The following is a 25874-nucleotide window of genomic DNA, read 5'->3' as shown; positions in this document are numbered from 1 at the left end:
GTTACCCACAAAGAGCAGCATAAATCAACATGTTTCTTTCGCACTTAAATTACATGTTGCTCAGTTTTTTTAACATTACTGATACACTCAAACAATAAGCGGTATAGGCTACATAAACGTGAAGTATTATCTACCATAGATTATTTGATAGAACAGTGGTTCCCAAACTGTGGGCTAAGGCCCAGCACTAGGCCACCAAGACATTTTCAATGGGCCACAGAGCCATTTTAACAGATTCTACTGTTTTGTTATACTGTAGATCTTATGCGCTTTGTTTTGAAAAACAATAATTATTTAGCAAGAAAGGTCATTGTCTCCTAACAAAGGGTTTTAGCTGCTGAGATAGCAGTACTTGTAAATATGAAGTCCAAACTCCATGCAGCGTAACTGTCTTGAAGATGAGCAAGATATTCGCTGTGCTCTGTCATCAATAGAGCTAAGTATTCAGAATCTCGTAGCCAAATTTCAGGAGCATGTATCTCATTACAAATAAATTGCTAGAAACTATTTCGCCTGTTTTTGAGTTAAATTTTCATGCAAAATGTTTGTGTCCAAATTTAGAGCACGTGGTGAGCCACGAATCGCTATTAAATAGACATTTGGACCACAGACCAAAAACGTTTGGGAACCCCTGTGAGAACATTGCACTGCAATTATCAAATATCCAGTTTGCAAAAAAATAATTATATCTAATCCGTGAAAATTAGCCAATTTTCCATTTAAACCGACACTTCATATTAAAAATACACAATTATGACATGAACGTGTGAGCCGAAAAAAAAACGCATCCAGATCTACACGTGGCTCGTGAGAAACCGGTTAGCCCCCCGAGTTTCGACTTTGGTCGATGACTAAACACTTTCGTTAAAGGAAGCTGGGTGATGATTAGGCGCTTGTTATACTCCGAACCACTTCCGTGATACATCATTTCTGTTGCGACCCTGGAGTTTCGCTTTCCCCTTTAAACGGTTTAGATCAGAGGCGTGCAACATAAGGCCCGCGGGCCACAGCACGGCCCGCGCTACCTTTTTACGTGGCCCGCACAGAATCCGTCAAGTAGCCCATTCATTTTTAATACTTTTCTTTTTTTAATAAGTTATTTTTGTAACGGAATCGTTGGTATTTTTCAATTTGTATTACGTCACACTGACGGAATCTCCATTATTGCGTCATAGTGTGCATTGTAGTAAAACCGCCTTGGTCTGCTGGTAATGATTTCAGTGACATGATCTTACTTTATGGGTGGAGTGTTTTGTATATATATTATTATTTCACGTTTTTTTTAATAAAAACTGTAAATGTTGTTCGATTGTCTGGCCCGCAGCACCATCATAACTATACAGTAATTTTCTATTTAAAGCTGTGGATAAATCGTAGCCTCAAAAGTAATTTTTTTTTCTGTTTAGTTATACCAATTGTTCAGTTGAACGTCAACACACTATTAAGCTTCAAACCATTCGACATCATGATAAATCTCCATATATCGAAGATACGCGCAAATGTCAGTCTGCTATCCCTTACACACCCTTAGCAGATTCCTGGTTGAAACGAGTTTATATGATCGCGGCCTTTGAACTGACCATCTTGGTGGTTTCGTTCCTTGTGCTTGTGGGTTCTGAGCTCGACTTCGGTCTTATGCCTTGTGGTTCCTTGCATGAAGAGCAAATGTTGCATGTGCACGATTGCAGGCACTCCTTGGACTGATTACGCATCGTGCTGCTCATAAAAATACAGGGTTAATAGACTATAAAGCAGTGTTTCGCAACCTTTTTTGCTTGCGGCACCATACAGAAATTGTAAACAGTTAGCGGCACCCTTGCTCGTATTTTTGCTGAGTGGGTAACTGTAAGGTTACAATAAACGAGATTGAAATAGCACATTAAATGTGGAAAGGTTAAAAAAAAATTTTATTGGCACTTTGATCGCACACAAAAAATTGTATCAAGAAACTTACCGATAGAGCAAAAATTGGAATCCTAAAGAATTTGAAATACTTCCCGGCACCCCGGTTAAGAACCACTGCTTTAAAGCATAAATTGGGCTACCTATTTTGGCTACCTACTGGGGGTTGTAGATCGCTGTAAAGCTAATATCAAATTAAAGCCCATACAGAAGTAGGTATATAGGATTTTGTGAGTTTCTCATTTCAAAACATTCTGATAAGTTATGCCTGCTTCTGCATTTCCTTTGATATTCATTTCAAGGTAAATAGAGAAACCCGGGCTTTGGTATTATATTGTGACACCGATATCCGTTATATTTTCACAAAAAATAATAACAAATGACGTCATTAACAAGGTCAAGTTAGCAATATTTAATCGAAAGTAGACGAAACGTTTACATTAGGTTTCGTGCAAACTGTAACATGACAGTAACAAACCTGCACGTTTATTATCAACGCTTTTGTGGATTTCAAATAAGCATTTTAAGACGTCTTTTGAATGGTTTTATACTCAACATTTGTCCATATGCGCAGTCGAAGGCTGTCTTTTTCTTATTTAAAAAAAATATTTTTCTACATTAAAAAATGCCCAGAAGTGTGTGAAAATCTTGACCTGAGTTCCTCTTAATAGAAACGCAGCAGAATTGTTTCCACACAATAAATGTACGCATGGGTGTAAAGCTATTACATACGTCGAGGCAACATTGTAGAAGACGGGGTTCAGGGTTTCACTGAATCTCAGGGCGATGTAGGCTGTGCAACCGAACAACCAATCGAAAGCTGCGTCTTTATCTGTGGTCGCCTTGTAGTTTGTCGTGTAGGTGTAGTACACTAAAGTAAAACACAACGCATTACGACTGAGACGTGGAAGCACAATGGGATGGCCGATACTCCGCATTTTATCCCGATTTTTACGATTCCCGATATTTTTTGCGATAGATAGATGTTTATTGTTTGCGAAGAAGATTCGAGCAGTAAAAGACCGTTAGGATATCGGCAGCTCCCGTAATGTTTTACATAACAAAAAAAATGTTTTTTTAAAACAAAAAAAAATGTTTTTTTGATTCTCGACATTTTTTTGCGAAAAGTACGGCCATCCGATGTGATGCCGAATAACGTAATTACTGTGAACGGTAAAGTATTTATTAAATCAAAACGTGAAAATGCCATGAAAGGCCGCGACAAAAACGGAAATCCTGTATTCACCCTGTTCGACAGGCCAGATATAAAACTTTTTGAAAAAAAATAGGCGCTTCATAAAGCAATGTTCAAAGTAAGCCGGACCGGTCCGGAACAGCGTTGCAATAAAATAATATTTTTGAAATAGAGATGGAATTGGTAAGAAAGTGTTCGTTTTTCACTACGACAGCCCACCGTTACCTTGAATGTATTTAAATTATAATTTAATTCCATATTTGTGCGAACGATTACCTCAGGTTTTCTTATAATATAGGGTATCTTTTTAGACGTTCCGCTATAACGTAATTTTGTGACGTCATTTATGAAAAGATTTATGCTTTTTTGTAAGAATTTTGTTTTGATCCGGAATTGGTAAGAAAATGTCCTGTTTTCACCAGTTACATATTTGTGCACTACATTGAACGATAACCTCAGGTTTTCTTACAGGCTACTTCTTTTACAAGTCACGCTATGACGTAATTTTGTGACATAATATCTGAAAATATTTATGCGTTTCAGAAAAAATATTTTATCCCTCCTGTCAGAAATTTATTCTACTATTACCCCTGGTTTATAGTGAATGGGTAATCTTTCAGTAAGCAATTTTTACTATATCGTGGTCGCACATTACAATTGCTGAAATCAAGGGGTATAACACAATCCCCTCTTGAATATAAGATTCATTCAGTGAGCAAATAAATTTATCTAACCTGTGAGCGGAATGTATCCCAAGAGAAAAGATCCTACGATCAAACTGAGCTGCAAAAGAATGAATCGTTCCTTTCGAGTTCTTCGTATTTCGCCTGCCAGAGTTGTATCCGAGCGACGGCCTTTACAAAAAGTTTACAAGGAACTTAAAAAAATCGAACATATTTCGTCTTTTTGGTTTATTAATTTCAACTAAATGGAATAATTGGTATAAATAGCCTTACAAATTAGTTGCAATAAGCACGGATCTGTAATGTAGCTTTATAAAGGATGTCAAAGTCAAAACGTTCGATTAAATAGACATGATCTTGATAAAGACGTTTCGACACGAACTTGTATCATTAAAGCGAACTAATTTTAATTGATACAAGTGCATATCAAAACGTTTTGATCTAGACGATGTCGACCTGCTCCACCTATTGGGCTTTGACATTCATTATTAAGCCTTTAAATTTATAGTAGAAAAAATCTAAAATAGTGAACGTTGTATTAAAGACTTTTTAAATCTTGTAAATTTTGTGTCTTAGCACAGTATCAATAAAAGCATTAGAAACCAAAGAAATTTTAATGACGTCGTAGTCTGAAAGTGTCGAAAAGATGGAGTCTCGTTAATACCTTGGTTTCTTTTCTTTCGCATGGTTCTTATTTTGTACGCGATCATCATCGATAAGACTGCGATCAGTGGAATTGGAATGTAGAACATAATCGAGTGAGCCACGTAGATGTACATCTTGAAGGAGTTAATCCTACATATAACAGAATTGTATTTCATGCTGTGTTTTGAAGCAAAGGGAAAGCTATTGTGCTAAATGAAAAGGCGCCTCCAAAATAACTATATTTTAACCAACTTTTATCATTAAAATACAAGAATTTTTAAATTTTGTTTCCCGGATATTTATTCAGTTGCATACTATGGCATGTTGCGCCGTGTGACTTATAGACTCTATAAAGTGCAATTTCCGGTAAATAAGAATATAAATGCCGTTGTTTTGTGTAGGTTTTCACCTGGTTAAATCTTGGTTCCACGGCTATAATTGGAATTACTGCCTCTAGGTGTGACACCAAAACAGCAAATGCTACAGGCAATATGAGCTCGGTAGTAAAACTTAACAAAAATACAGTTCCTAGTGCATTGTGCTTACCAGTCGCCTTGTATAGTGCAAGAAGGCCACTTGGACTGAATAGTAGGAAGGCTCCTATCCCTAACTTCAGATCCGGTGAACAAGACGAACGGAATAAAGCCAATCGCAAAGGAAATAAACCAGATAAGTACGCAGGTTACCTGTAAACAAAACGATATTTAATTAAATTGACTTAATTTTTGATGCACTTAGTACTTGGGTGACCGCCTAGGAATACCAATTGTCGTAGATTTGATGCACTGCCTTTAGGATATGTTAGTTTCGTTATAGTATGTGGCCTAGACCTTTTGAGTGTAGCCTACGAATTTCTGTCTGCATTATAGTAGGTAGCCTACCTTAAAATGCGTATAATATAAAGTTTAAGAAGACTTTGTATGTTCATTAACAAATTGTTCAAATAATTGGAAGTCTAAGAAATACTTTGTGTGGGTTTTTTTGTCATAATTAATTAGTAAGAAATACAACGCCCATAAAGGCTTGTCGTACATAGGCGGCCCATCGACACAGCTCAAGCATAAAATGTCATCAAGTAACGCTGCTGTTGCAAATGTAATAGCCTAACGTTTTCTGTTTTTTTGTTGTTGATATTTTGAGTTTTCTATATAGGTGTATGTTTCTGTTCAAACAGCAGAATAGTCTAGCAAATCTAGTATTGAAAAAATGGCTCGATATCTCTTGAAACTTGAGCATATGAATCGAAAACAATGCAAACGATATATACTCGCAAATCTATATATAGTGGCTGACCTGAATTATACATTTATCTTGCAAGGGTCAAGGTGATTTGCAATATCTATACTATAATCAAAACATAAAATAACACTGTAATCAAACATATAACTGTCGGAAAATGTTATATACGACAAAACCATCGAGTATTATTATTGGGGTGCAGTTTACGATTGGTGTAGTATAGTTTACCTTTGTGTGTCGAAGCTTGAAAGCTTTAAACTTGATTGGCCAGTAGACCGAGGTAAACCTTAGAGAGGTGAAGAGTAAAATGTGGGCAGAAGTCACAAACGACGTCCAGTTGTCCAAGCCGAAAGCAAACTAAACAAAGGAAAAAAATTGACAGTTAACTTGCTTCATTTGCTATGGCAGTGGTTCCCGACCTTTTCAAGCCGGCGGCACTCTGTATGTTAATAGCTATATATGTAAGGATATAGTAATTCTCATTACTCAGGTCTGGTCAAGGCTATTTAGGCCGGATTTGAGTATTGGGTCAAAAAATAGGACAAATTTTCCTTTCTAATGTATTTTGTTACAAATTATGAATACGATTATTTAATTTGTTATTTTGCAGCAGTTTTAATGAATCAATAAATGACGTCGTTTGAGTGAAGCGTGAAATATTGAGACATTTTGCCTAAAATCACGCAATTGCAATTAACTAAAATAGCTCGATTTAAGTAAACTTAACAAAGCCCATACAGAAGTATAGCATTTTGAACGTTTCGAAAAACTTTTTATTCATTTTTAACATAGTAAAAGGCCATAATTCGAAGTATATATATTCTGCTGAGTCAGACGCTCTATCTACCCCGGTTTAGATAGTGTATTTCTATATCTACACGTTAGGCATTATTTTTATAAAGTTTGGCTATATATCAACTTGTGCATGTTAAACAATAAGCTTGCTATATGTTGAGTTTTGTGTTATTTTGTAGTTGAGTCAACTTTAATAGTCTTTTAATTTTAATAAAGGACTTGGAATTGACATGCTCGTATTATGACATTTACTGGACAAGACTTGACTTGGACTTCAGTCATTCCAAAATTACTTGTTTACAACACTGTTTGATCATTGCCGAATAGACAATATTTCACTATAGTTTGTAAATTTGTTGACATGGCATTATTATATCTGTGTTATAACGTTGCCGTGAATACCAGCAATCAACGCAAAATATCCGTGCTGTGTATTCAACATATATCTATGTCAAGTTGTGAAACCTCGAAACTTGACCTCATACTGAAAGCGTGACGTCACACCTTAGAAACCGCGTGGTGTTGCGTCACAAAGGATATGTTTTGGGAATTCCCCATTGCAAAGTACGCTAAATTGTAAAACCGCTAGCTAAGAAGGCATCAAAATTTCGTAATACATTTATACATTAATGTTGCCTGAAGACTTGCATATAGGCTCGTTATAAGAAATAAGCATTTGGTTAGTTAAAATATACTCTGTTTAAATCTCAGAACTTAACTACTTAAATAAACCAGCCATTTTATTTGGATTAGACTTTTTATCAAGCCTTTGTTCTTTGACGTACACCTAGAGTACTATATATGTTTAAAGTAAAACTGTTTCGCCATTCCTAACTTTTAGAGTTATTTTTAATTCTTGTTGTAAGTTTGTAACTAAGATAAACTGAAGGTAACGATCTTAGTGTTGCATAATTTACCCAAGGTAGATGTGTAACTTTTTTTATATCAACGTGACCACTTCGTAAATCATCACCCGTGTTAGTGATGCAAAAACGTCCACATGATTACAAAAAAACACAAAAGTACAGAGAGAAAGCCTATTTACCTTGATGGTTTCTGGTATCCGGTCATGGGAAGTTAATAAACTGCTTTTTCACCAACGATTACGGGTTTCGTATCATAGTACACCGAAAGCCATACCACAGTGATACAAATTGTTCTTTTTCGGACTTGTAAGGCGAAAATATTACTACAAACGCATAACATGATTCCCAATAATGTTGTACAATAAAAGCAGAAAACGAGAAATAAAATATGTGTTTATCGCTGTCAAACATGTATCGTGTCGCACAAAGTTCAATCGAATCAAAATGACTGTCAAAAAAAGCGGTTATCCGATATAGTGAACCTTGTGCTATTAACGCTCTCGCTTCCTATCTTCAGTACGAACGAACTGCTTCTTACGCGTATTTGAAAGAATGATTAATTGGCCTTACCTTACACAAGATGTCAGGCCACTCCCAAACGGTGAAGCCATAAGTTCGTCTGTAGAGAAATAATGGGCTGATGACGGCCGAAGTAAGGTCAGAAAAGCACAGGCTCAGTATGAAGCGGTTGAACACGGAATTGCTACGCAGAAATATAAGGGAGGTCATTTGAATTTGAATACTGTATATAAAGTGTTGCATTGCGCTCTGTTTTGTTATTATTCAAATTGGTATATTCGTATCGAAGGTTGGCGCGTAATTTTAGGTTGTTTGCGTATTTTAGTGGTTCCCAACCTTTTGACTTTTGGTACTCCACGAAAACTGTAAATAGCTTGCGGCACCCTTACTAGTATTTTCGCTATGCGTTTACTATGACGTCACAATATAACGAGATTGAACAGTACACATAAACTTTGCAAAAGTTTGGAAAAACCTTCTCGATTTCTTGCAGTCTAATAGTACACAAAGATTGTATCAAGAAGCTTACTGATAAAGAAAACAAATTGAAGTATCTCTCGGCATCTTTAGGCGTTAAAAGTGGCACCCAGTTGGGAACCACCCGCATATGTACACGTGCCTTAACACACAATTATAGCGAATTTTGTATGGTCTGTGTTTCATATATTAATTACAGCTCGCCTGCTACGTGTTTGACTTTACATGAGTTGACAACCGTATGTGACAGGGGTTCTCAACCGTCAATTTACTCACTTAATGTGGATAGATTTATACCTGTTTGGAGTAAAAAATATAGAATTTTTCACTTTTTTACGGTAAGCGTGTAGTTTTTAGACGGTTATACGAAAACAATTGCTTTCTTTTTACGTTGTCGTTATTACTTAACATCAGTCAAAATCAATTAGGAATTAAATTTATCTGTTTTGTGTTCGGGTAGTGATTCAAATCTTATATTGTGGAAGCAAAGTAAGGTAAAAACCCTTATTGGCCTTGAGTAAATCATGCCTTAAAATATTTTTCATTTTTTTGTTTCTGCTTTTCTATAGAGGCCTTAAGCTTGATACAATTTCATTGCAGTTAAATATTTTGAACCTTCTATTTGCTTTTAAAAGGAATTCGCAAAATTATCATGTGAAACTTCGAAAGCAGCGTTTGGGGTGCGTTAGAGTAAAAAGTTTAGAAATCATTGTCTACTAATGTACATTATGTAGTGTAGCAGACTTACAACAGCTTTGGTGTCTTTGTGATGACCAGGATGGTAAGAACGTTGCCGAATATTCCGAACGCTGCCAACGGAATAAGAATAACGCAGTTGACGACAATTCCTAGATGGTCGAAAGGTGGTGTGTACACACTGAAAAAATAGCTTATTGAGAGAAATGTATGCTATGCTTACGCATATTATTACGGAAATTGTACTACTTGTCTGTGGGTCTGCTTTGCAAGTGTTTATAGTTATTTTTAACGGTGCATTTTGCAATGACTATGTCCCAGTCTAGGAAAAAAGGATTTTGAAAAAAATAACAAGTCAAACCTCATTCCAAGAAATCATTTGCCCAAGTCAAGTCTCAGTCAAATCATTGACATAAAACATAAAACGTTGAACTGTTAAAATTGGTCTTTGAAACACTGAGTTAAGGCATTACAACACAGATTTCTAATACAAACGGGTCCAGTATACAAGATAATGTAGGTTAAACTTTAATAGCATTATACATTGGTTTGATTTTTGTTCTTTTTTGCAACCAATATGATAAGTAGAGCACATCTTAGCGAATTTTGGCAAAGCACTGTGGAAGTTAATTTTTGCCATTGGCTAAAAAATCTAGCCTTCGGTGAGGTGTGAACGCACAACCTCTGGCATAGTATGTATTTATATAGAATTTTAAACAATGTACGTTTTATATTTCAAAGTATTGGGCTAAACTTACAAAGCATTCGTGGTACTCTCGTTCATAAAACTGGTTGTTTCAGTTGAAATCACATCCATTTTCTCTGACTGCTGGCTTCAATTCTAAAAGAGTAGGAAAAACTTTTTAAGTAACGTATATGCATATACGGCGCTGGTGGCTAAACTATATAATATCGTGACAGATTTATAGGAAGTATTTGCCAGGTAAAACTCTTCGGAGTAGACGGATGAGTTATGAAAATTTCGAACACAAATATCGTGAACAATATTAGCCATTCCACATATAGAGATCTATATAGGCAATACATATTTTTTCTAATCTAAATAGACAAACCGTGTTTTACATAAGTCAGTTTTGCTTCTTCTACTCCACTTTAGACAGCCTTTTGTCATATGCTTTCGGTTTAAACGGAAATAAGTGCACTATCTAATGCACTGCAATCTTTAATGCGTTCAATATTTCAATGGTGAAACAAAATGACTCGTGGTTGCGGGTCACGTAGTCAAAACCTGACTATACGTTGCGCTCGGTTCGGCTATAGTTGGAAGAATTAAAATCACATGACCGCAAAAAGTTTCGTATGATAAAACAGCGTCAAGCAATACAAGAATTTCGTATGTTTTTAAATAAAAGATATTCTTAGCTCTTACCTGAATACTTGAAAGCTCAGTTGTTAATCACAATCTTGGCTAATGACTCCAATGCCTTTTATTCAATGCCACAAACTGATTTCTATAAAACCTGAAAAAAGTTTGTCAGTTTATTGTTAGATTTCCTTGAAGATACCTTAAGGTTCCGTGAAGGAACCATAGGTATTGTGTAACGTACATTTTCTTAGGTACACTATGCAGGAATCTGTAATGTCGCGTGAAAATGAATGCCAATGCCAAATAGGTCGAACAAATTGACAACATCTTAAAAACGAAACTTTTGGATAGGCACTTCATCAGGTAATGTGAGTGAATTCTATTTAAACCTTACTTACAAAAGGTGGGACGCATTTCTTATCATTCGAGTTTCTAAAATTGTGTTGAGCGCATTAATGTGCACCCTAAGTAAGGTTTAAACAGATACTTGATGATTATACACGCGTATTAAATAAGTGCATCATATCGAAACGTCTTTTTTAATGCGATGTCGATTTACTCGACCCATTTGACTTGAACATTAATTACACCAAGCCCCTTCTTCTGATTTACACAGTTTTACTCAAAGATTCACTACTTTTTTGGCTACCGCAAAACTTTGCATTATCGAAAAACAGTATCCTTAAAAAAATATCTGATTTCCATAGTTAATGCGATAACATAAGTCTGAATACCATAGATTACCACCGGTTGCTCTATAATACGTCGCAGCTGGTAAAACCTCATAACCTTTGCAATGCATTTTGAAGGACGTGGCAATGCGTTCGTTCAACAATGTTCTCCTCCAATCGATTACAATCGCTCCCCTATGCTGGAACTAAATAAGTTGGTCAACCTATTATCGCTTGAATTATTTATCCTAATGAGGTCTGCCGGTATCTATCTTGAAGAAATATAGGATTTGTTTTCGTTTGTAGAACATAGTAGTGTTTATAATTGGTGGCCGTCTAACCTATAGTGCAGGTAAATTAATATTCAAACACATTTGAAGTGAGACAAGGGCGGAGTCAATTCTAATAAAGCCAACTAAATTCTGTATTATCTATTTCTAAGGCAGGGTTTCCCAAACTTTTTTGGACCATGGACCACTATTTGTAAATCTGTGTTTTCGCGGACCGCAATACAATTAAAGTTAAGTTACTGAAGTTAACAACTAATTTAATGGCAGTATAATTACACAATTAACTTATCCTATAACCGCACTTCGTTTCTCATATCTGCCTCACAACTTTTTACTCACTAATCTTCGCGCAACAAGTAAGAATAACTGCGGCCACTATTAAAAAGGTACGTAGCCTATATCCGCGGACCACAGTTTGGGAAACCCTGTTCTAAGGTACTAAGTGTACAAAAAATCATTTTATAAACTCAACAAGCTGAGGCAAAATTAAAAGTAACGCAGGCTTGTGCAAAATGCATAGTTTGGTTTAATCAAAGCAGATCTCATGTTAGCTTAAAGCTGTTCAGTACTTAATAAACAAAACACTCGCTCAATCTAAGTGTCTATTCTAATGCTTTTGTTGCTTAGAATAGGGGCTGTATAGTGCTTTAAACGTATTCATATTTTCCTAATTAGGAGTTGGCTTGCAAAGTTTCCTATTGGTGTGGTGAAACTTATTGCGTGCTCGTGAATATGCGGAATAAAACTTGACGTCATGCTTTTATTGAACGCCCTAATAACCCTTTGTTGTCCACGAGGCTTTCACGTCAAAGTAGAAAACCGAAAATCGCATTTGGCATTGTTTTTCACCATTTGGCAACACTATGCACGGGTCTGTAATGCAGCTCGATAATACATTGCAGAGGCAAAAAGGTCCAGTAGATTGACATTACTTGTTTAAGACGTTTCGATACGAACTTGCATCATCCTCAGTTTTTGTGACGCGCATCGTATCGAAACGTATTGATCAAGGTAATGTCGATCTACTCGACCTTTTTGCCTCTGCAATTCTTTTTTACCATTGCTTAGTTAAGCTTTTTCTTTTTAGATCACCAGGGTTGAAAACTCAGACAATTGTGTGACTTTTTTGACTTATTTCTACCCTCTTTGTAGTGAAATAAACATTTCATTTTTGAAACGTTGACTTTCCGCTTGCAAAGTTATTGTCCAACGCAAATCGTCCAATTTTCCCGATCAAAAGTTTGCCACATTAAATTTTGTTGCAATTGTTTAACTACCAACTTAAACTAAAACGTTAACCTAGCAAATTTGGCAAACTTTGCCGTTTAGAATGTTTTCCTGCAATCGTTGTACGACTGTAGTGTCGCAATTTCGGTGGTAAATCGGATTTTAGTAACATGTTAGGTAACCTCGCAAAAAAGGGAATGCAACTGTTGTAAATTTTTTAACTTAGTAACATTGCAGTTTCATTGCTACAACTGTAACCTATTACTTTCCCCATTTCTTTGTTATCGAAATTTGCTTTGTTTGTAGCCTTATTTGTTTGGCGACAAATCCAATTTAAATCGTAGCTGTCCTTTGACCTGATATAGCATGGTTGTGCGAAAGGTTTTCAAAATTTTACTATAATTTGTCGGTAATGAGTGCCACCTGATTTTAAAATTCTAAATAAATCTTTGTTGGACCACAAAATGTATTCAAATCGCAGCTAGTTTGACCTGATGAAGCACGGTTGTCGATTGTGCGAAAACTTGTCAAGATTTTAATACAATTCGCAGTTAAGTGCCACCAGATTCATTTTTAAGTTGCTTGTCGCACTTAAGCTCAGATAAAACTCAACCCTTACAACCGTTTGCCTCGAAACTTTATAATAAGCCGGCCGGCTGCGTGCTATGAGAGTTGGGGAAACGCCGCGCGCTACTCCCTATTACGTCATAAAGCACGCACCGGTTTCTTGCGGACGGCAACCGCTTGTCACGAGGCCTTACTTTATTTTTTAGTTGGTTATCGGTTGCAATCATCACTTACTTTCCTGTGCGCGCTCGAACGCCGTAAGAAAACTTCCTTGTCGTGGTTTGAATGCGCGATCGGGCTTTCATTTTCTGACCTGGTCCGTTAAAACTTTTGGTTGTTTGGTTTTGCGTCATCCGATGTGCGTAGCGAAGGGGGATTTTCGTTCGCTGTTGTGAAAGCGTCAACAGTCAATTGCCGGTGAGGCTATACCTACTGTATACATGTTAAGTTAAGGACAGCAACGCTTTATTGCTGCGTTTCTATTGTTAAATACATTTACGCTTTAAAAGGGGGCTATACCTCCTGTATACATGTTAAGGACTCTGGTCTCATTTCACACCGTGTAAATGTAAATCGTTCGCCTTTTACTAAAGATTTCCTTGAAATGGGACATTGCAATGAGTCTTTAACTATTTCTCGCATCTGCAGACATGTTCTGCATTTTTTTCACAAAATACGTTGGTTGTTTTTGAGTTGAACTTTGTTAATCGGAACAATTCAAAATAGACGTAAAACCTAATATATTTAAGGCCACAAGTGCAACGTGTTTTTGTATCGGCGTGAAGGTTGCAACAAATAATAAAAAAAATACATAAGGGAATCAATACTTTATAGGTGCGTTCTATTTTTAAATACCTTTACGCCTTGAAAAGGTGCTATACCTCCTGTATACATGTTAAGGACATCAATACTTTATTGTTGAGTTTCTCCCGTTCAACACCGTTACCCTTTATAATGGGTAGCATGTTTTGGTGGCACATACCTTGTATTATGCGGTATATAAATAATGCGCCTAAAATCAACTCATTCTCCAAAAATACATATAAAAACATTTATGAGACTTGTGAACTAGAGTATAATATGTAAGGTTTTGTCTTAAATATCAAAATAAAACAAAGTAACCCCAAACTTACAACCTAATGCAAACTTTTCAATGGACTTTTTTCTGACGAGGCACATCTTTGAAATTCGATTGGATAACGCTGGAAACTTAAACCCGTTCGCATTGGTTTAAAAGGGTCCATGTAACGCGTGACACCCTGGATGTTTCGGAACGGATTAGAAACACAAAATATCGCTGACGACCAAACAGCATCCAGCGCGTTTCGAAAGTATACCTCACTACCGGGAGTCGTGACTTTACATAAGCGCTATGTTCTGTGCGTTTGCATTTTTTCTGCACTCGGCATCACTTTAAACGCAACCTCTGTGTCAGTGTTTTTTCGACCTATTTCATCGGCAACCCAAATAGAATCACGGAAGTACTGCTTTACCGCAATTTACCGCATTATAATGCAGAAAAGTAAAACAAACAAACGCGAATTAACCACGACCTGAGGTAACTTGCGGAAAGTTGTGATAATTTGCAATAAAGTTGCGGTAAGTTGTGGTAACTTGCGGTAAGTTTTGGTAATTTGCATTAAAGTTGCGGTAAGTTGTGACAACCAGCGGTAGTTTGTGGTAACTTGCGGCAAAAGGTGGTAAGTTGTATTTAAAGTTGCGGTAAGTTTTGGTAATTTGCCACAAAGTGCAAAAAGTTGCATCTAAACTTCGGCGACTCAATTTTATTTACTAAAAAATTTGTAACCCTGAAATGGACATAACACAAATAAGACAATAGCATAAATAAAACCAAATCTAACAAACATTAGCCATGTCTTTGTACTGCATCCGAATTTTCTTAAATTTTGGAGCAATATTGCTCAGAACCAATCTCCATAAATCCAACCATCATATGAACTATTACAGTCGGCGAACCAACCAAATCAAACAGGTGGCGACCTATAGGTTAAGAAACTCTTTTAAGATAGATATTTTACATACCTTTACACTCCGAACTATGTCGTGAGCTGTCTGTGCACTTTATTGTTGTTTCTCTTTGCATTTTGTTGGTAAACTTACTCTAAGTCAAAAGTAGAGAATATAAGTTCTTCGTTAAGCAATACGGTGTACAAATGATACGGAGCGGTTTAACTATTGTTAGACAGTACGATCCTGGTTGGTAAAATGTACTTGTGTATATTAGCTTTAATGTGCTCCAATTTGGTGATTTTTACCACAACTTTAAAGCAATGTATTGCAGTTGTTGGCCAGTTAAATTTTGAACATTTTAAGACAGATGCCATCTTTAGCTGTAAGATGAACAGATATCTTATCCAATAATATTGATTACACTATTTGCAGCCAATGTAAGATTTTTTTAATTTCGAGGTTAGTGTGTTATTAAAGCTTAAGTAATAACCACTCAATCACACTAAATACAAATAGTGCTAATATGGCAAAACTGGGTTCTATTAGCGATTTCATGCTTGTCGCCCTAAATGCAAGCAATTTGGCCGACCAATAGTCACGGATTAATTAGGTCGATATAACGCCTTGCAGATGGTCTGTGCTCCTAGCAATTGTAAATAATTAAACGCGATTAATAACTTCCTAAGCGTTGAACGCGCAAGAAAATTTTAGTGTTCCAATGACTTAAGTATCCCTCAATTTTACGATTTCAAAAGACCTGAGTTTTTTTTTAGTTGACTTGACTTAATCTTATGGACGAATGACTTGACTTGAGCTTTAGTTTAAAAAATATCTTTAGTAAAATTTCATTCTTTTCGTAACTAAAATATCGTTTAGGGTTGGGTCAATTTAACCTTCCATGTTGAATGACACTGGTCAACAGTAAATTTTAAACGGAGATGTGATAGATCGATTCTTAAAGTTTTTCGGCGCTGATTCTAAAAATGCCCCCCTTTTTTATTTCCTTTTTGTTCTAGCACAGGTTTTTCAGATGTTAACATTTTTATTTTTTTAATGTGAGAACATTTTTCTAAACTTCAAATTTTTATTTTCTCCTTTACTTTTCAACTACTGCTCATTTACACGACGAATGCCAAATTGCAAATCTTACATTTCTATTTTATTACGCTAAAAACGCGCAGGTCTTTCTCGGCTCGGGTCAAGTTATAGTTAGAAAGCTTAACAACGGAAAAGCAACAGGAAGATCAATATCTCGAAAATTAGCGAGCAAATATTCACATTGACGCCACTAAAACATTAAGCTAAACGATTATTGGAAAATTCCACTGAAAAAAATAATCAAAATCGCATGGTTTACAAATTTCAGAGCACTATATAACTATCGCTACAAGGCACATGTGGTGAAGTAACAATGCACCAAATCGGTTTGGGGCTCGCGATCATCGATGTTTACAGTTATCCGGCCCGATTTTGTGACCTATGGAACGAATTTTGCAAATCTTTCATTGCAAAACACAACGATAAGCACTATACAGCGATTCGGTTAATGACGTAATACACCTATAGGACGAATGATGCGAAATAAACAAGCAAGCGAGCATTACACAAGCTTCCAACACTATCGCTTGTTAAATTTACAAGAAAATTAACCTGTCAATGGCTGTGGTTGAAAAGTATAGCGTTTTGGGGGTCACAAAACAGTCTTCGAGGCCACGAGTATACAATATTGTTTTAATTATTTGTCAGTTTAAATCAAGTTTGCTTCAATATTACCTCAGGGACCTTTCTTGTGAAGGTCGTTGACGTATTTTTGTCTAATGTGTACCAACTCTTTGGCATTAAAGCTTGATAACTACAGTCTTAAAACAAGTATAAAATGCTTTACATTGACATTACTTGTGTCACTATTTTGTTTTTCTTTATATATATTTATAAGCTTTACGATTTTACTAGTACAACTTATTTTTTAGGAGTGCCACCCGATTAGGAGATTTCGAATTGAACCAAATCACAAAAGAAAGGGTATTTTAAATTTGAACGAAAAAGAGATTTTGAATTTGTACGAAAAGCTAACATCTAATAACTATACATTGTACATTCTCGAAAAAAAAACGCAGCCGCTTCTTATATAACCTAAAGAAATACGACACAGAAAAGCATTGTACGAGCGGCAACCGTAAAACAGCGGCGACAAGGAAATCTAAAGAAGCAAAAACGATATTTCAGAGCGTAGTGCGGGAAAGTCCGAGGCGGGAAAGCCCCGTTTTCACTTGGCGTCACCACGACTTCCCGATTCACGTCTTGCCCTTTCAGTTTCCTCCTGTGAAGGAAATAAGGGCGATTAATTAATTATTAAGGTCGATCTATTGATCGCAGGTCGCTGTGCGTAACTGTTGAGGTGCTTTATTTCTGGCAGTATAGCGGTTTTCATTGTTTGGTTGTTCATGCATTAAGGCAGGGGTTCCTGAACTGGGGTTCTTCAACCCTTTGGGGTACGTGGACTAGATTTAGGGGGTACTTGAATGACTAATGGAAATTTTAGGGTATTATTAATAAGCAGGGGTTCTTAAACTGGGGTTCATCAACCCTTTGGGTACGTGAACAAGTTTTAGCGGGTCTATGAAGGTCTAATCTAAACCTTAGTGTATAATTGGTTAACGGTTTAACCTTTAGAGCAGGGGTTCTTAAACTGGATCCATGGTCCTCTTGGGGGTACGTAAACTAGTTTTAGGGGGTCCATAAGGGCTTTATTGAAATCTTAGAGTACAATTAAAAAAAGGAATGAATTAAAAAACAAAATTAGTTTAATTGAAATAAACGCTTGGGGGCCTTCTCCTTTAAATTTCACATTATTTGGACGGAAGACAGCCGGTTTCTTTTATCTACTTGTTTTATGACGTGAAATTACGGGACCAGTTTTAAAGTTATAAAGCCAGTTATTTCAATCTAGAGTGTTTACTTCTTTATTTCTCATTATACGGCCAAATCGAGTGTATGAAGAGCGGACTTTTCTGTACACAATAGTTTGCAAAAATCATAAACGTAGTAAAACATGGCGCATTGAAAAGGCGAGTTATTTTCCTAGGCAAGACATTTTTCCTTCTTTTCGGTCTAGCAATGTCAAGATACACTAGGCATAGTTTGAAATGGCCACTGCGCAAATGCTACGTTTCTTAAAAAAAGTCTTTATTATTCTACTTGCCAGCTAATATAACAATGACATGTTTTCATTTTCTTTGTTTTTTAAAAATGCTTTTATAATGTCCGTAATTAAAATCTGTTTTCATAACCGCGGTTAAACCAGAAGCTACCCAACACAAAACATTTCTGGAAAAAAAAAGTAACGGAAAAATAAACATATTTGCCCTAAATTTAAAAATAAAATTTCAATAAAAAAAATAGGAATGGTCTATAATTTATATTTTCACAATTAAAAAAAATTGTATATTACTATTCATTAGGCAGCACTGTCCAACTGAAAATTGAAACGCGCGCGTCTTTCGTTTATTCAACTAACAAACCACAATCAGTCGGTTTTCTTACCTCGAAGTTGGGTGGGATGCAGTTAACGTTACATTGGAATATTGTGCATCTGCATTCGCACGTAACCGTCTCACCGCCCACTGTAGAAGTCCAGGAGCTGCCTATGCCGTGCCAGCGCCCCTCGTGGTTACATCCTGGCAAAAAAAATGCACACAAGGGGACGTCAGACGCAGTAATATTTAGGCGCTTTAACCCGGACTTGTTCTACTATGTAAGGTTGTTAGCAATTGTCAAAATGTGCAAGTTGGAGTAAAAAACAGGATATTTTAGTTATAATCCATTATAATAAATTATGTGTATTATAATTTCAGCTGAAATAATTTGGGGGTAACGTAATCATGGAATCGCACTGAATTTAATAGATTGTGCCAATACAAGCCTAAATTTTAAATTTACTGTGAAAAAGCGTCGGTGATCAAATTGGTCTGAAATGTGAGCTTTAACGAAAATGTTTTTTTTATGAAGGTATAATTACTAAAGGGTATAAGACGGGGGTCGGCAACCTATGGCCCGCAAGCCGGATCCAGCCCGCCGATGTAATTCATCCGGCCCGCCGCCTCTTTGACAAATTAGACACGAGTACGTTTCAAATACTTTTTGACTATTTTAACTACGTAAGTTCGAAAAATTTTCGCGCTTGGCGCGAATTATTTTTATATGTCCGGTTTGTTTAAGTTTTTATGCTGTCTTTTCAACCAAATCAGCGCTTGTTTATTGTTGCGCCGTGCAAGGCTACCAAGTGTGTCACGGAAAAGTTGAAAACGTGTTCAAAAACATTGCACATGTATTTTTTAACATTTCTTTTATTTTTATTTTCGGCAATGTAATAGAAACTTTCAAGAAATTTAAAAGAAATGCCGATATACCGCCAAAAAAATCGCGCTCGCTTCGCTCGCCAAGTGCGTCCGGACTTAAATAGCTTAACCAGATTACATAGATTAGCTTTATATGTTATCGCGTTTCCCACAAAAGAGTCCTATTACACTTTTCATTAATAGTATGGATTATAACGTGTGAACTCGAATTTTAAACCAAACAAACGCTTTTTTTTCGCTTTGCGCTTTACTGCCTGTTTAAACGTAGTTAAATGCGTCTGAATGTGCAAAAAAAGATCCGAGGCCCGCCTGATTCACAGCTGTTCTAACATTTTAATAACACAATTCTTAGCTAACATTTTGTGCCGCCCGCAGAGACCTTTCTGAGTTTGCTTCTGGCCCGCGACTAGAAAAAGGTTGCCGACCCCTGGTATAAGAGGTTCTGTTCGAATCACACTTCAACGAAAATTTATGAATCACCCGCGAACAATAAATAAAGCTCGTCTAAATGAACCTGGTAACTGTCAACAAAATTATAAAAAAACTATACGACATAGATATAATATAACTGGCTTATGCCAAGACATATGCGACTAGGCATAAAACTTCATGTTTCCGCAGATGAGCAAAGCTTTCATATAGCACCGTTGCAAACAAGTCGGACAACTTCACCAATATAATGTTTTTTTTTAAATCCTGCGTCGTTTTGAAACCAAAGCGATGCGCGGAAAGTGGAAGAAGAAGCGTAAGCGAAGAAAGATGAACTTTTCGAATATCTCTTTATTAATTTTCAAAATCAGAAATTTTAGTGATTGTATATAAATAGGTCATATTTTATATCGTTTTATGTATAGAACTGACAATGAAACAGACTGGCTGACAAAACTGGTAACTAAAAACGTGGAATTACAGAAAATGAAAATTACCATATTACATGCCCCATAACTAACAAAAATTGACAGTAATCCACACAATACAAGTATACGATGCCGAGCAAATAAGGCGGCATGAGTTGTGATATAGTTTTAAGATATTGTCATTTGATCGACCACTTCAGATCCAAGTAGATCTCCACCTTTTGTTTTTATGACCTGACTGCGACTTGACTTGTGATTTATTGAAAAGACTTGACTTGGACTTAAGTTATTTTACAAACGACTTGACTGGGACTTTTCAAAATGACTTAATTGAAACACCGACCGATACTACCACTTGGCATCGGGTATCGGCTCCGATCCGATATTATCGGACATCCCTAGTTGATACTAGTCCGATAATATTGTGATATCGGTACCGATCCGATATTATCGGAGCTTTCTAGTTAATAACCAACAAACTTACTTCTAACTTGCGGCGGAAGTTCTTCTACACAAGTGAAGCCGTCCTTTCCGTTGCAAACGCATTCCTCCCAGGTGTTCCCTTGGCCCTGACGGCGCCAAGTGTCCCCTGGCCCGAACACCCCCTCGTCGGCGTGGCACCATTGGCCCGTGTTGCACTCGTAGCTCTCTGGCGCTGAGCAGTGGCAAATTACCCGGAAGCCGTCGGCGGTTGATTCCCAATTCTGTGAGCGAGTAGATTAAAATGAGCTTTTTTCTCCTTTTTTGTGCAAGTTATGTCATTTTTCAAAACATTTCTCCCTATTTTTTTTTTTTTTTTTGGACAAGTTTTATTATGATATAGCGACACAACAAAGCGAGTGCGAAAGAAAAAAAAGAGGCGAGATAAAACACATGTCAGAAAGCGACGAATTAGCAGGAAGGCATTAAAATACAGTTGGGGATTCGGAGTAACATGTAGTGAGCGTTAAAATAGCCCTTGCCACTTGCAAAGAAAGTCGTTAATTTTATAATTCCGAATGGCGATAAGATGTTCCGATTTCTGAACAGATTTAACCATATTTAGGAACATATTGAAATTCGGCACGGATTCGGCGTACTTACAGCGATAAATTACAAAACGCGCACACAACAACAAACAATTCAAAAGGATTTCAGATTGATCTGCCACAACACCAAACAACATATGAACAGGGTTAGGGCGTAAATCAATCAGAAGTTTCGCCGAGATCCAGGCAGTTACTACTTCCCAGAAAGTTACTACTTTGGTACAAAAATAAAACACGTGCGCTACAGTTTCTAATGAACATTTCCCCCTAAAATAATTTTTCATCGCTTAATGATGACTGGTGCCACCTCATGGCCAAAGGGGAACACACAATAAGATCCAAAAAGCCAAAATACCTAGAACAGAAAAATCTATAAAACCATAGTATTAAGACCAACGACATAATACAGCCAATTACTGAGTAATATCCCGTACAGCATAAGTACAAAAACGTCTGAATAAGACCTAAATCTGTCGGAGTAAGGTCTAAATTCATCGGAATAAAGCCTAAATTCATCGGAATAAAGCCTAAATTCATCGGAATTAGTCCTAAATTTATCGGAATAAGGCCTAAATTCATTGAAATAAGTCCTAAATCCATCGGAATAAGGCCTAAATTCATCGGAATAAGTCCTAAATTCATCAGAATAAGGCCTAAATTCTTCGCAAGAATACCTAAATGGCCATAATAACGCCAGAATCTGTGGGTAGAGGGTATGGGACGATCGGGGGCCATTGGTCTGGCATCGGCCGTTTTGGTTCCAAGGTTTGGACGCCATAGTCTGGCCGGCGCCGTCAGGGCGCCGCTGTTTTGGCAACGGATTTTCGGTCCTGTTTGGGGTTATTGGTGGGTAATGGGTGGGGTTTGAAAATGGGTTAGTGTTGAAATTATTAGGGGAGTTAGTGATGTACTTAGGGGTGGGGTTCGGGGTTAGTTAAAGTGTTATTTAGGCCTGATTCTGACCTTTTAGGTCTTATTCTGACGGATTTATGACTTATTCCGATTTAGACGTTAGTAATACCATTAGGTATTTGTCCTATTTTGGCCTTATTCCGAATTGTGTTTTGTTCTGACGTTGAGGTTGTTCTTATCTCGGTCTTATGGCTGGAGTCCGGCCAAAGAACGACCGTCTTTTCCAAGTTTTGGTGAAAACTTTCTTTAAGTAAATGGTCGTTAGCTGCATAAAAGCTTTTTTATTGTAATTTGTTTTCCTTGTGCTTTTTTGACATTTTATTTATTACTAATAATAAAAAAAAATAAGCTTTTTTTGTCCTTTAGTGTGTAAGGATGTCATTTTTCAATGTAAATGTGCCGAAAGTTCTACCGACTATGAATATACTGTTGCTGCCAGGCATTGTATTAATTATAAGAAGGTTCTTCTGACAAATATGTGTTCCGCGCCGACGTTTCGATTACGCTGGAATAGATATTAGTCAGAAGAACCCCTTTATAATTAAGTGCCCCGACTATGCTACGCTTTTTCGCAATGCTATCTTCTGTGCGAATTTCGAGCTATATTTGGCTTTAAAAAGAAAAAGCATGGCAATACACAAAACGAAATGGCCGTTAGCTGCCTAAAAGCTTTTCTATTGTAATTTTTTCCTTGTGTTTTTTTCGCGATTCTAGTTCTTCATAATAAAAAAAAAGTAGACTAAAAAATAAAATGAGATTTTTCGTTACTTTTTTTCATTATATCTGCGCGGTTCCTCATTAAAAACATTTACTTTATAACAAGAGCAAGTTGTTTTGTACGTATAGTGTGTTTTTGGGCAGCAGATACTCCTCAAATTATATATTTGCCTATAGGTGAAAACAATAAGCGGTCGATTCCCACTCCTGTGAGCGAGTCGATAAAAACGGGGTTTTCGTTACGGTTTTGAAGATTTTTTTGTCTTCGTTGTCCAATTTCTGATCAAGGTAGACATATGTGCGCGATTTCCCATTAACAGCATTTACTTTAGGAAAAGGGCTTTTATGTTCGCAGCAAGTTTTTTTTTATTCTTTTTAACAGCATGACGTACGATAGAAAGTTTCTAAACTTTTTTTTTACAAAAGTTGTTTTTTTCCTGTAGTATTTTTTCTATAAATTATTTAGTAGTTTTTCTTATTGATAAATGTGGAACAATATTTGTGCCCATAGCAGTTATTTAGGTTCAAAGCATTTTTTTAAAGTAGGGAGCTAGTAAATAATAAAGGCGGATGCCCATTTTGTCGCTATACGCGTAATTTTACTGGACTTGGGCAGCTTGTTACGTAACTTAGGACGACATTTTTACATAACTCCTCAAAAAAAAAAAAATACTGAACCCACACCATACTGTGCCATGTTACACAAATATGTGACGTCATTCCTGAAAATTTACATGCCCCCCTTTAAAACTTTAAACAAAATCCTGAATCCGCCGAATACTGCGTTCGTAGATATCTCCCTGATGAACTACAAAATTGTTTTACTTACGGCGCCGACGGAATAGACATTCTGCGTTGCTTTATCTACACAACCCCTGTTGTATTCCATTTTTTTACAATTATATGACGTCATCTCTAATAAAGTATATGCCTCCCCCCCCAAAAAAAAAAAATTCTGGATCCGCCCCTGTTGGTACTGCACCATTTTTTTAACTATGTGACGTCATCCCTTACAATTTACATGCCCCCCACACAAAAAATCCGCCGAATACTGTGTTGTTAAATATCTCCCTGTTAAAAGGCAAAAGTACTTGATTGTTTACTCACAGCGCCGACGGGATAAACTCGCTGCGTTGCCTTGTCTGTGCAAACTTGAGGCGGTGCTTCGGGCACGGTAATGGTAAATACGAGCACGTTGCTGCGAAATTCACCCTTCTCAGTGTAGAAGTGGATTTCGTATTTTGAACCTGCGAAGGAAATAAGTGATGTCGAATATCCCTACTTGGACAAAAATGTTTAAAGTTAACTTTTATATAGTTTAAATATATATATAAATTTAACAAATACATATCGCCCTGCAAACATTTCTCCGACAACTCATGCTGCGCTACTATCTGTGTTACACGAAAAAAGCATGACTTAGTGCGAATTAAAAAGATATGATGAAAATTAACTATTAAAAAAGGCGAAGAGGTAATGTTGGGATTTTGTCCTCTTTACGAAAAAAGCTAATTTTGTTTTCCGCTTTTGTTTAAATTCATTTTTATTGATATTGTAGCCAACACTTCTTTACCACTACACGTGTAAAAGCGACGTTGTATTATTTAAAAAAGGCGATGTCTTTATCTTACCATTGACCAAAAACGGTTGAAAATTATTAAATTTCAATAGACTTAAAATGCTACAGGGTTGCATCACAATTTTATGAAAAGGTTTGGACATTCAAAAACGTTTCAACGAAAATTTGTCGGTTTTTAAAGAAAAAAAAAACTAAAATTGTATCGCATGACGTTTGTTTTTTAATATAATTAGCAAATAAAACAGCATAAGTGCATGGTCAAGACAATTACCATTTATTTATAATTGTTTTTTAACGGCACTTTTTAAAACAATTTAAATACTATTCAAAGGCTTTCGCAAAAAACATATTTTTTTGGTCATTTTGCCAAAAAAACACCAAAAAACACATAACCCAGTGTCGTAGGACTTCTGTCCTTTGCAAAAAAACGAACAAAGCGTCATTGTGACTTAACCAAAGGGGCTTACCCGGGGTTACGGAGGGGAGAGTGTAGCTGCTGGTCGAGGGGAGCAACCGCTGGGTGGTGTTGCCGGGCTGGCCACGCTCCTTTGTTATTATGACGTAATTGGAGATCTGGCGAAAGGTTAAAGGTTAAAAAAGAGAACTGAAATTTGCGACTTCCAAACGACTATCTATAATTGTCGACAAAAATAATTTATATATGATTTTTTTCGTATTTATTAATGTTTTTCTAAGTTATCGCCTCACCCTTGCGAGGAAATAACGAAAATTATTATAAATGAAAAAAAATATGCTTTGCCTGTCATTGTGGCGTAATATTTAAGTTAGTTATTTTAGATGATGTAAAAAAAAATGAGAAAAGATACTAATAATGCCATAATAGGCAAAATAAAAATGTGCTAAACCTTTCATAAGCCGGTTGCCTTTGAATATTCCACAAAAAAGTATATTTGGTATCAATAAATATGAATTCATACATATCTTGCAGTGAAAATGAATGAGTTAAGAGGACACTTTTCACACTGTATTTTTTTGCCGGTTATATATTGAGACATATAGGATCAGTAATTGAGAGCGTTTTTTGAAAGAGGTGTATAAATAATATTTCTATTACTAAATGCCTATAATGTACGAGGATAAATCACTTAACACTTCCGCTAGTGAAATGAGATATCTGAGAAAAAGTTCTAAGGGCGTTAATTTTTCAAAATACATGTTATTTTTGAGAGCGCAGATAGTTTGAGATAGATTTGAGAGCGTATTTACCCGAATTAATACACATTTACATTCGGATAGAGGAAATTGTTTGAAAATTATAAATTATCATCATTTCTTAAAGCGCAAATTTATCGAGAAAAATTAACTTAAAATTAAATAGAATGTGTCGAGATA

The 25874-nt window shown here is 36.3% G+C and overlaps 2 protein-coding genes and 1 pseudogene across 4 annotated transcripts in view; 1 reads left to right on the top strand and 2 right to left on the bottom strand.

Annotated features, from left to right (window-relative positions):
* Window positions 1-946: 946 nt before the first annotated feature.
* Window positions 947-10498, bottom strand: LOC146131922 (growth hormone secretagogue receptor type 1-like). The gene is made up of 10 exons (XM_083397414.1): window positions 10408-10498; window positions 9776-9858; window positions 9070-9198; window positions 7896-8028; window positions 5893-6021; window positions 4972-5111; window positions 4445-4575; window positions 3832-3951; window positions 2635-2773; window positions 947-1716 (listed from the first exon to the last, which is right to left on the bottom strand). The coding sequence occupies exons 2-10, from the start codon at window positions 9832-9834 to the stop codon at window positions 1554-1556; spliced, it is 1143 nt and encodes a 380-aa protein (XP_083253540.1). The 5' UTR covers window positions 9835-9858; window positions 10408-10498; the 3' UTR covers window positions 947-1553.
* A 3138-nt stretch (window positions 10499-13636) lies between these two features.
* Window positions 13637-13761, top strand: LOC146131921 (U5 spliceosomal RNA; annotated as a pseudogene).
* A 2431-nt stretch (window positions 13762-16192) lies between these two features.
* LOC146131918 (tenascin-X-like) overlaps window positions 16193-25874 on the bottom strand; it is an 88318-nt gene continuing 78636 nt past the window's right edge. For all 3 annotated transcript variants that reach the window (XM_083397489.1, XM_083397491.1, XM_083397490.1), the window contains 5 exons: window positions 24989-25094; window positions 24050-24189; window positions 20770-20989; window positions 18614-18747; window positions 16193-17390 (listed from right to left, as the gene is read on the bottom strand). In XM_083397489.1, coding sequence (XP_083253615.1) covers window positions 17337-17390; window positions 18614-18747; window positions 20770-20989; window positions 24050-24189; window positions 24989-25094 — 654 coding nt within the window. In that variant the 3' untranslated portion in view covers window positions 16193-17336. The remainder of the gene's footprint in view (window positions 17391-18613; window positions 18748-20769; window positions 20990-24049; window positions 24190-24988; window positions 25095-25874) is intronic.

The sequence above is a fragment of the Ascidiella aspersa genome, chromosome 9 (assembly GCF_963924565.1).
Source record: "Ascidiella aspersa chromosome 9, kaAscAspe10.2, whole genome shotgun sequence".
Lineage (NCBI taxonomy): Eukaryota > Metazoa > Chordata > Ascidiacea > Phlebobranchia > Ascidiidae > Ascidiella > Ascidiella aspersa.
Note: the sequence above shows the minus strand (reverse complement) of the source record. Positions and strands in the feature narration are given on the sequence as shown.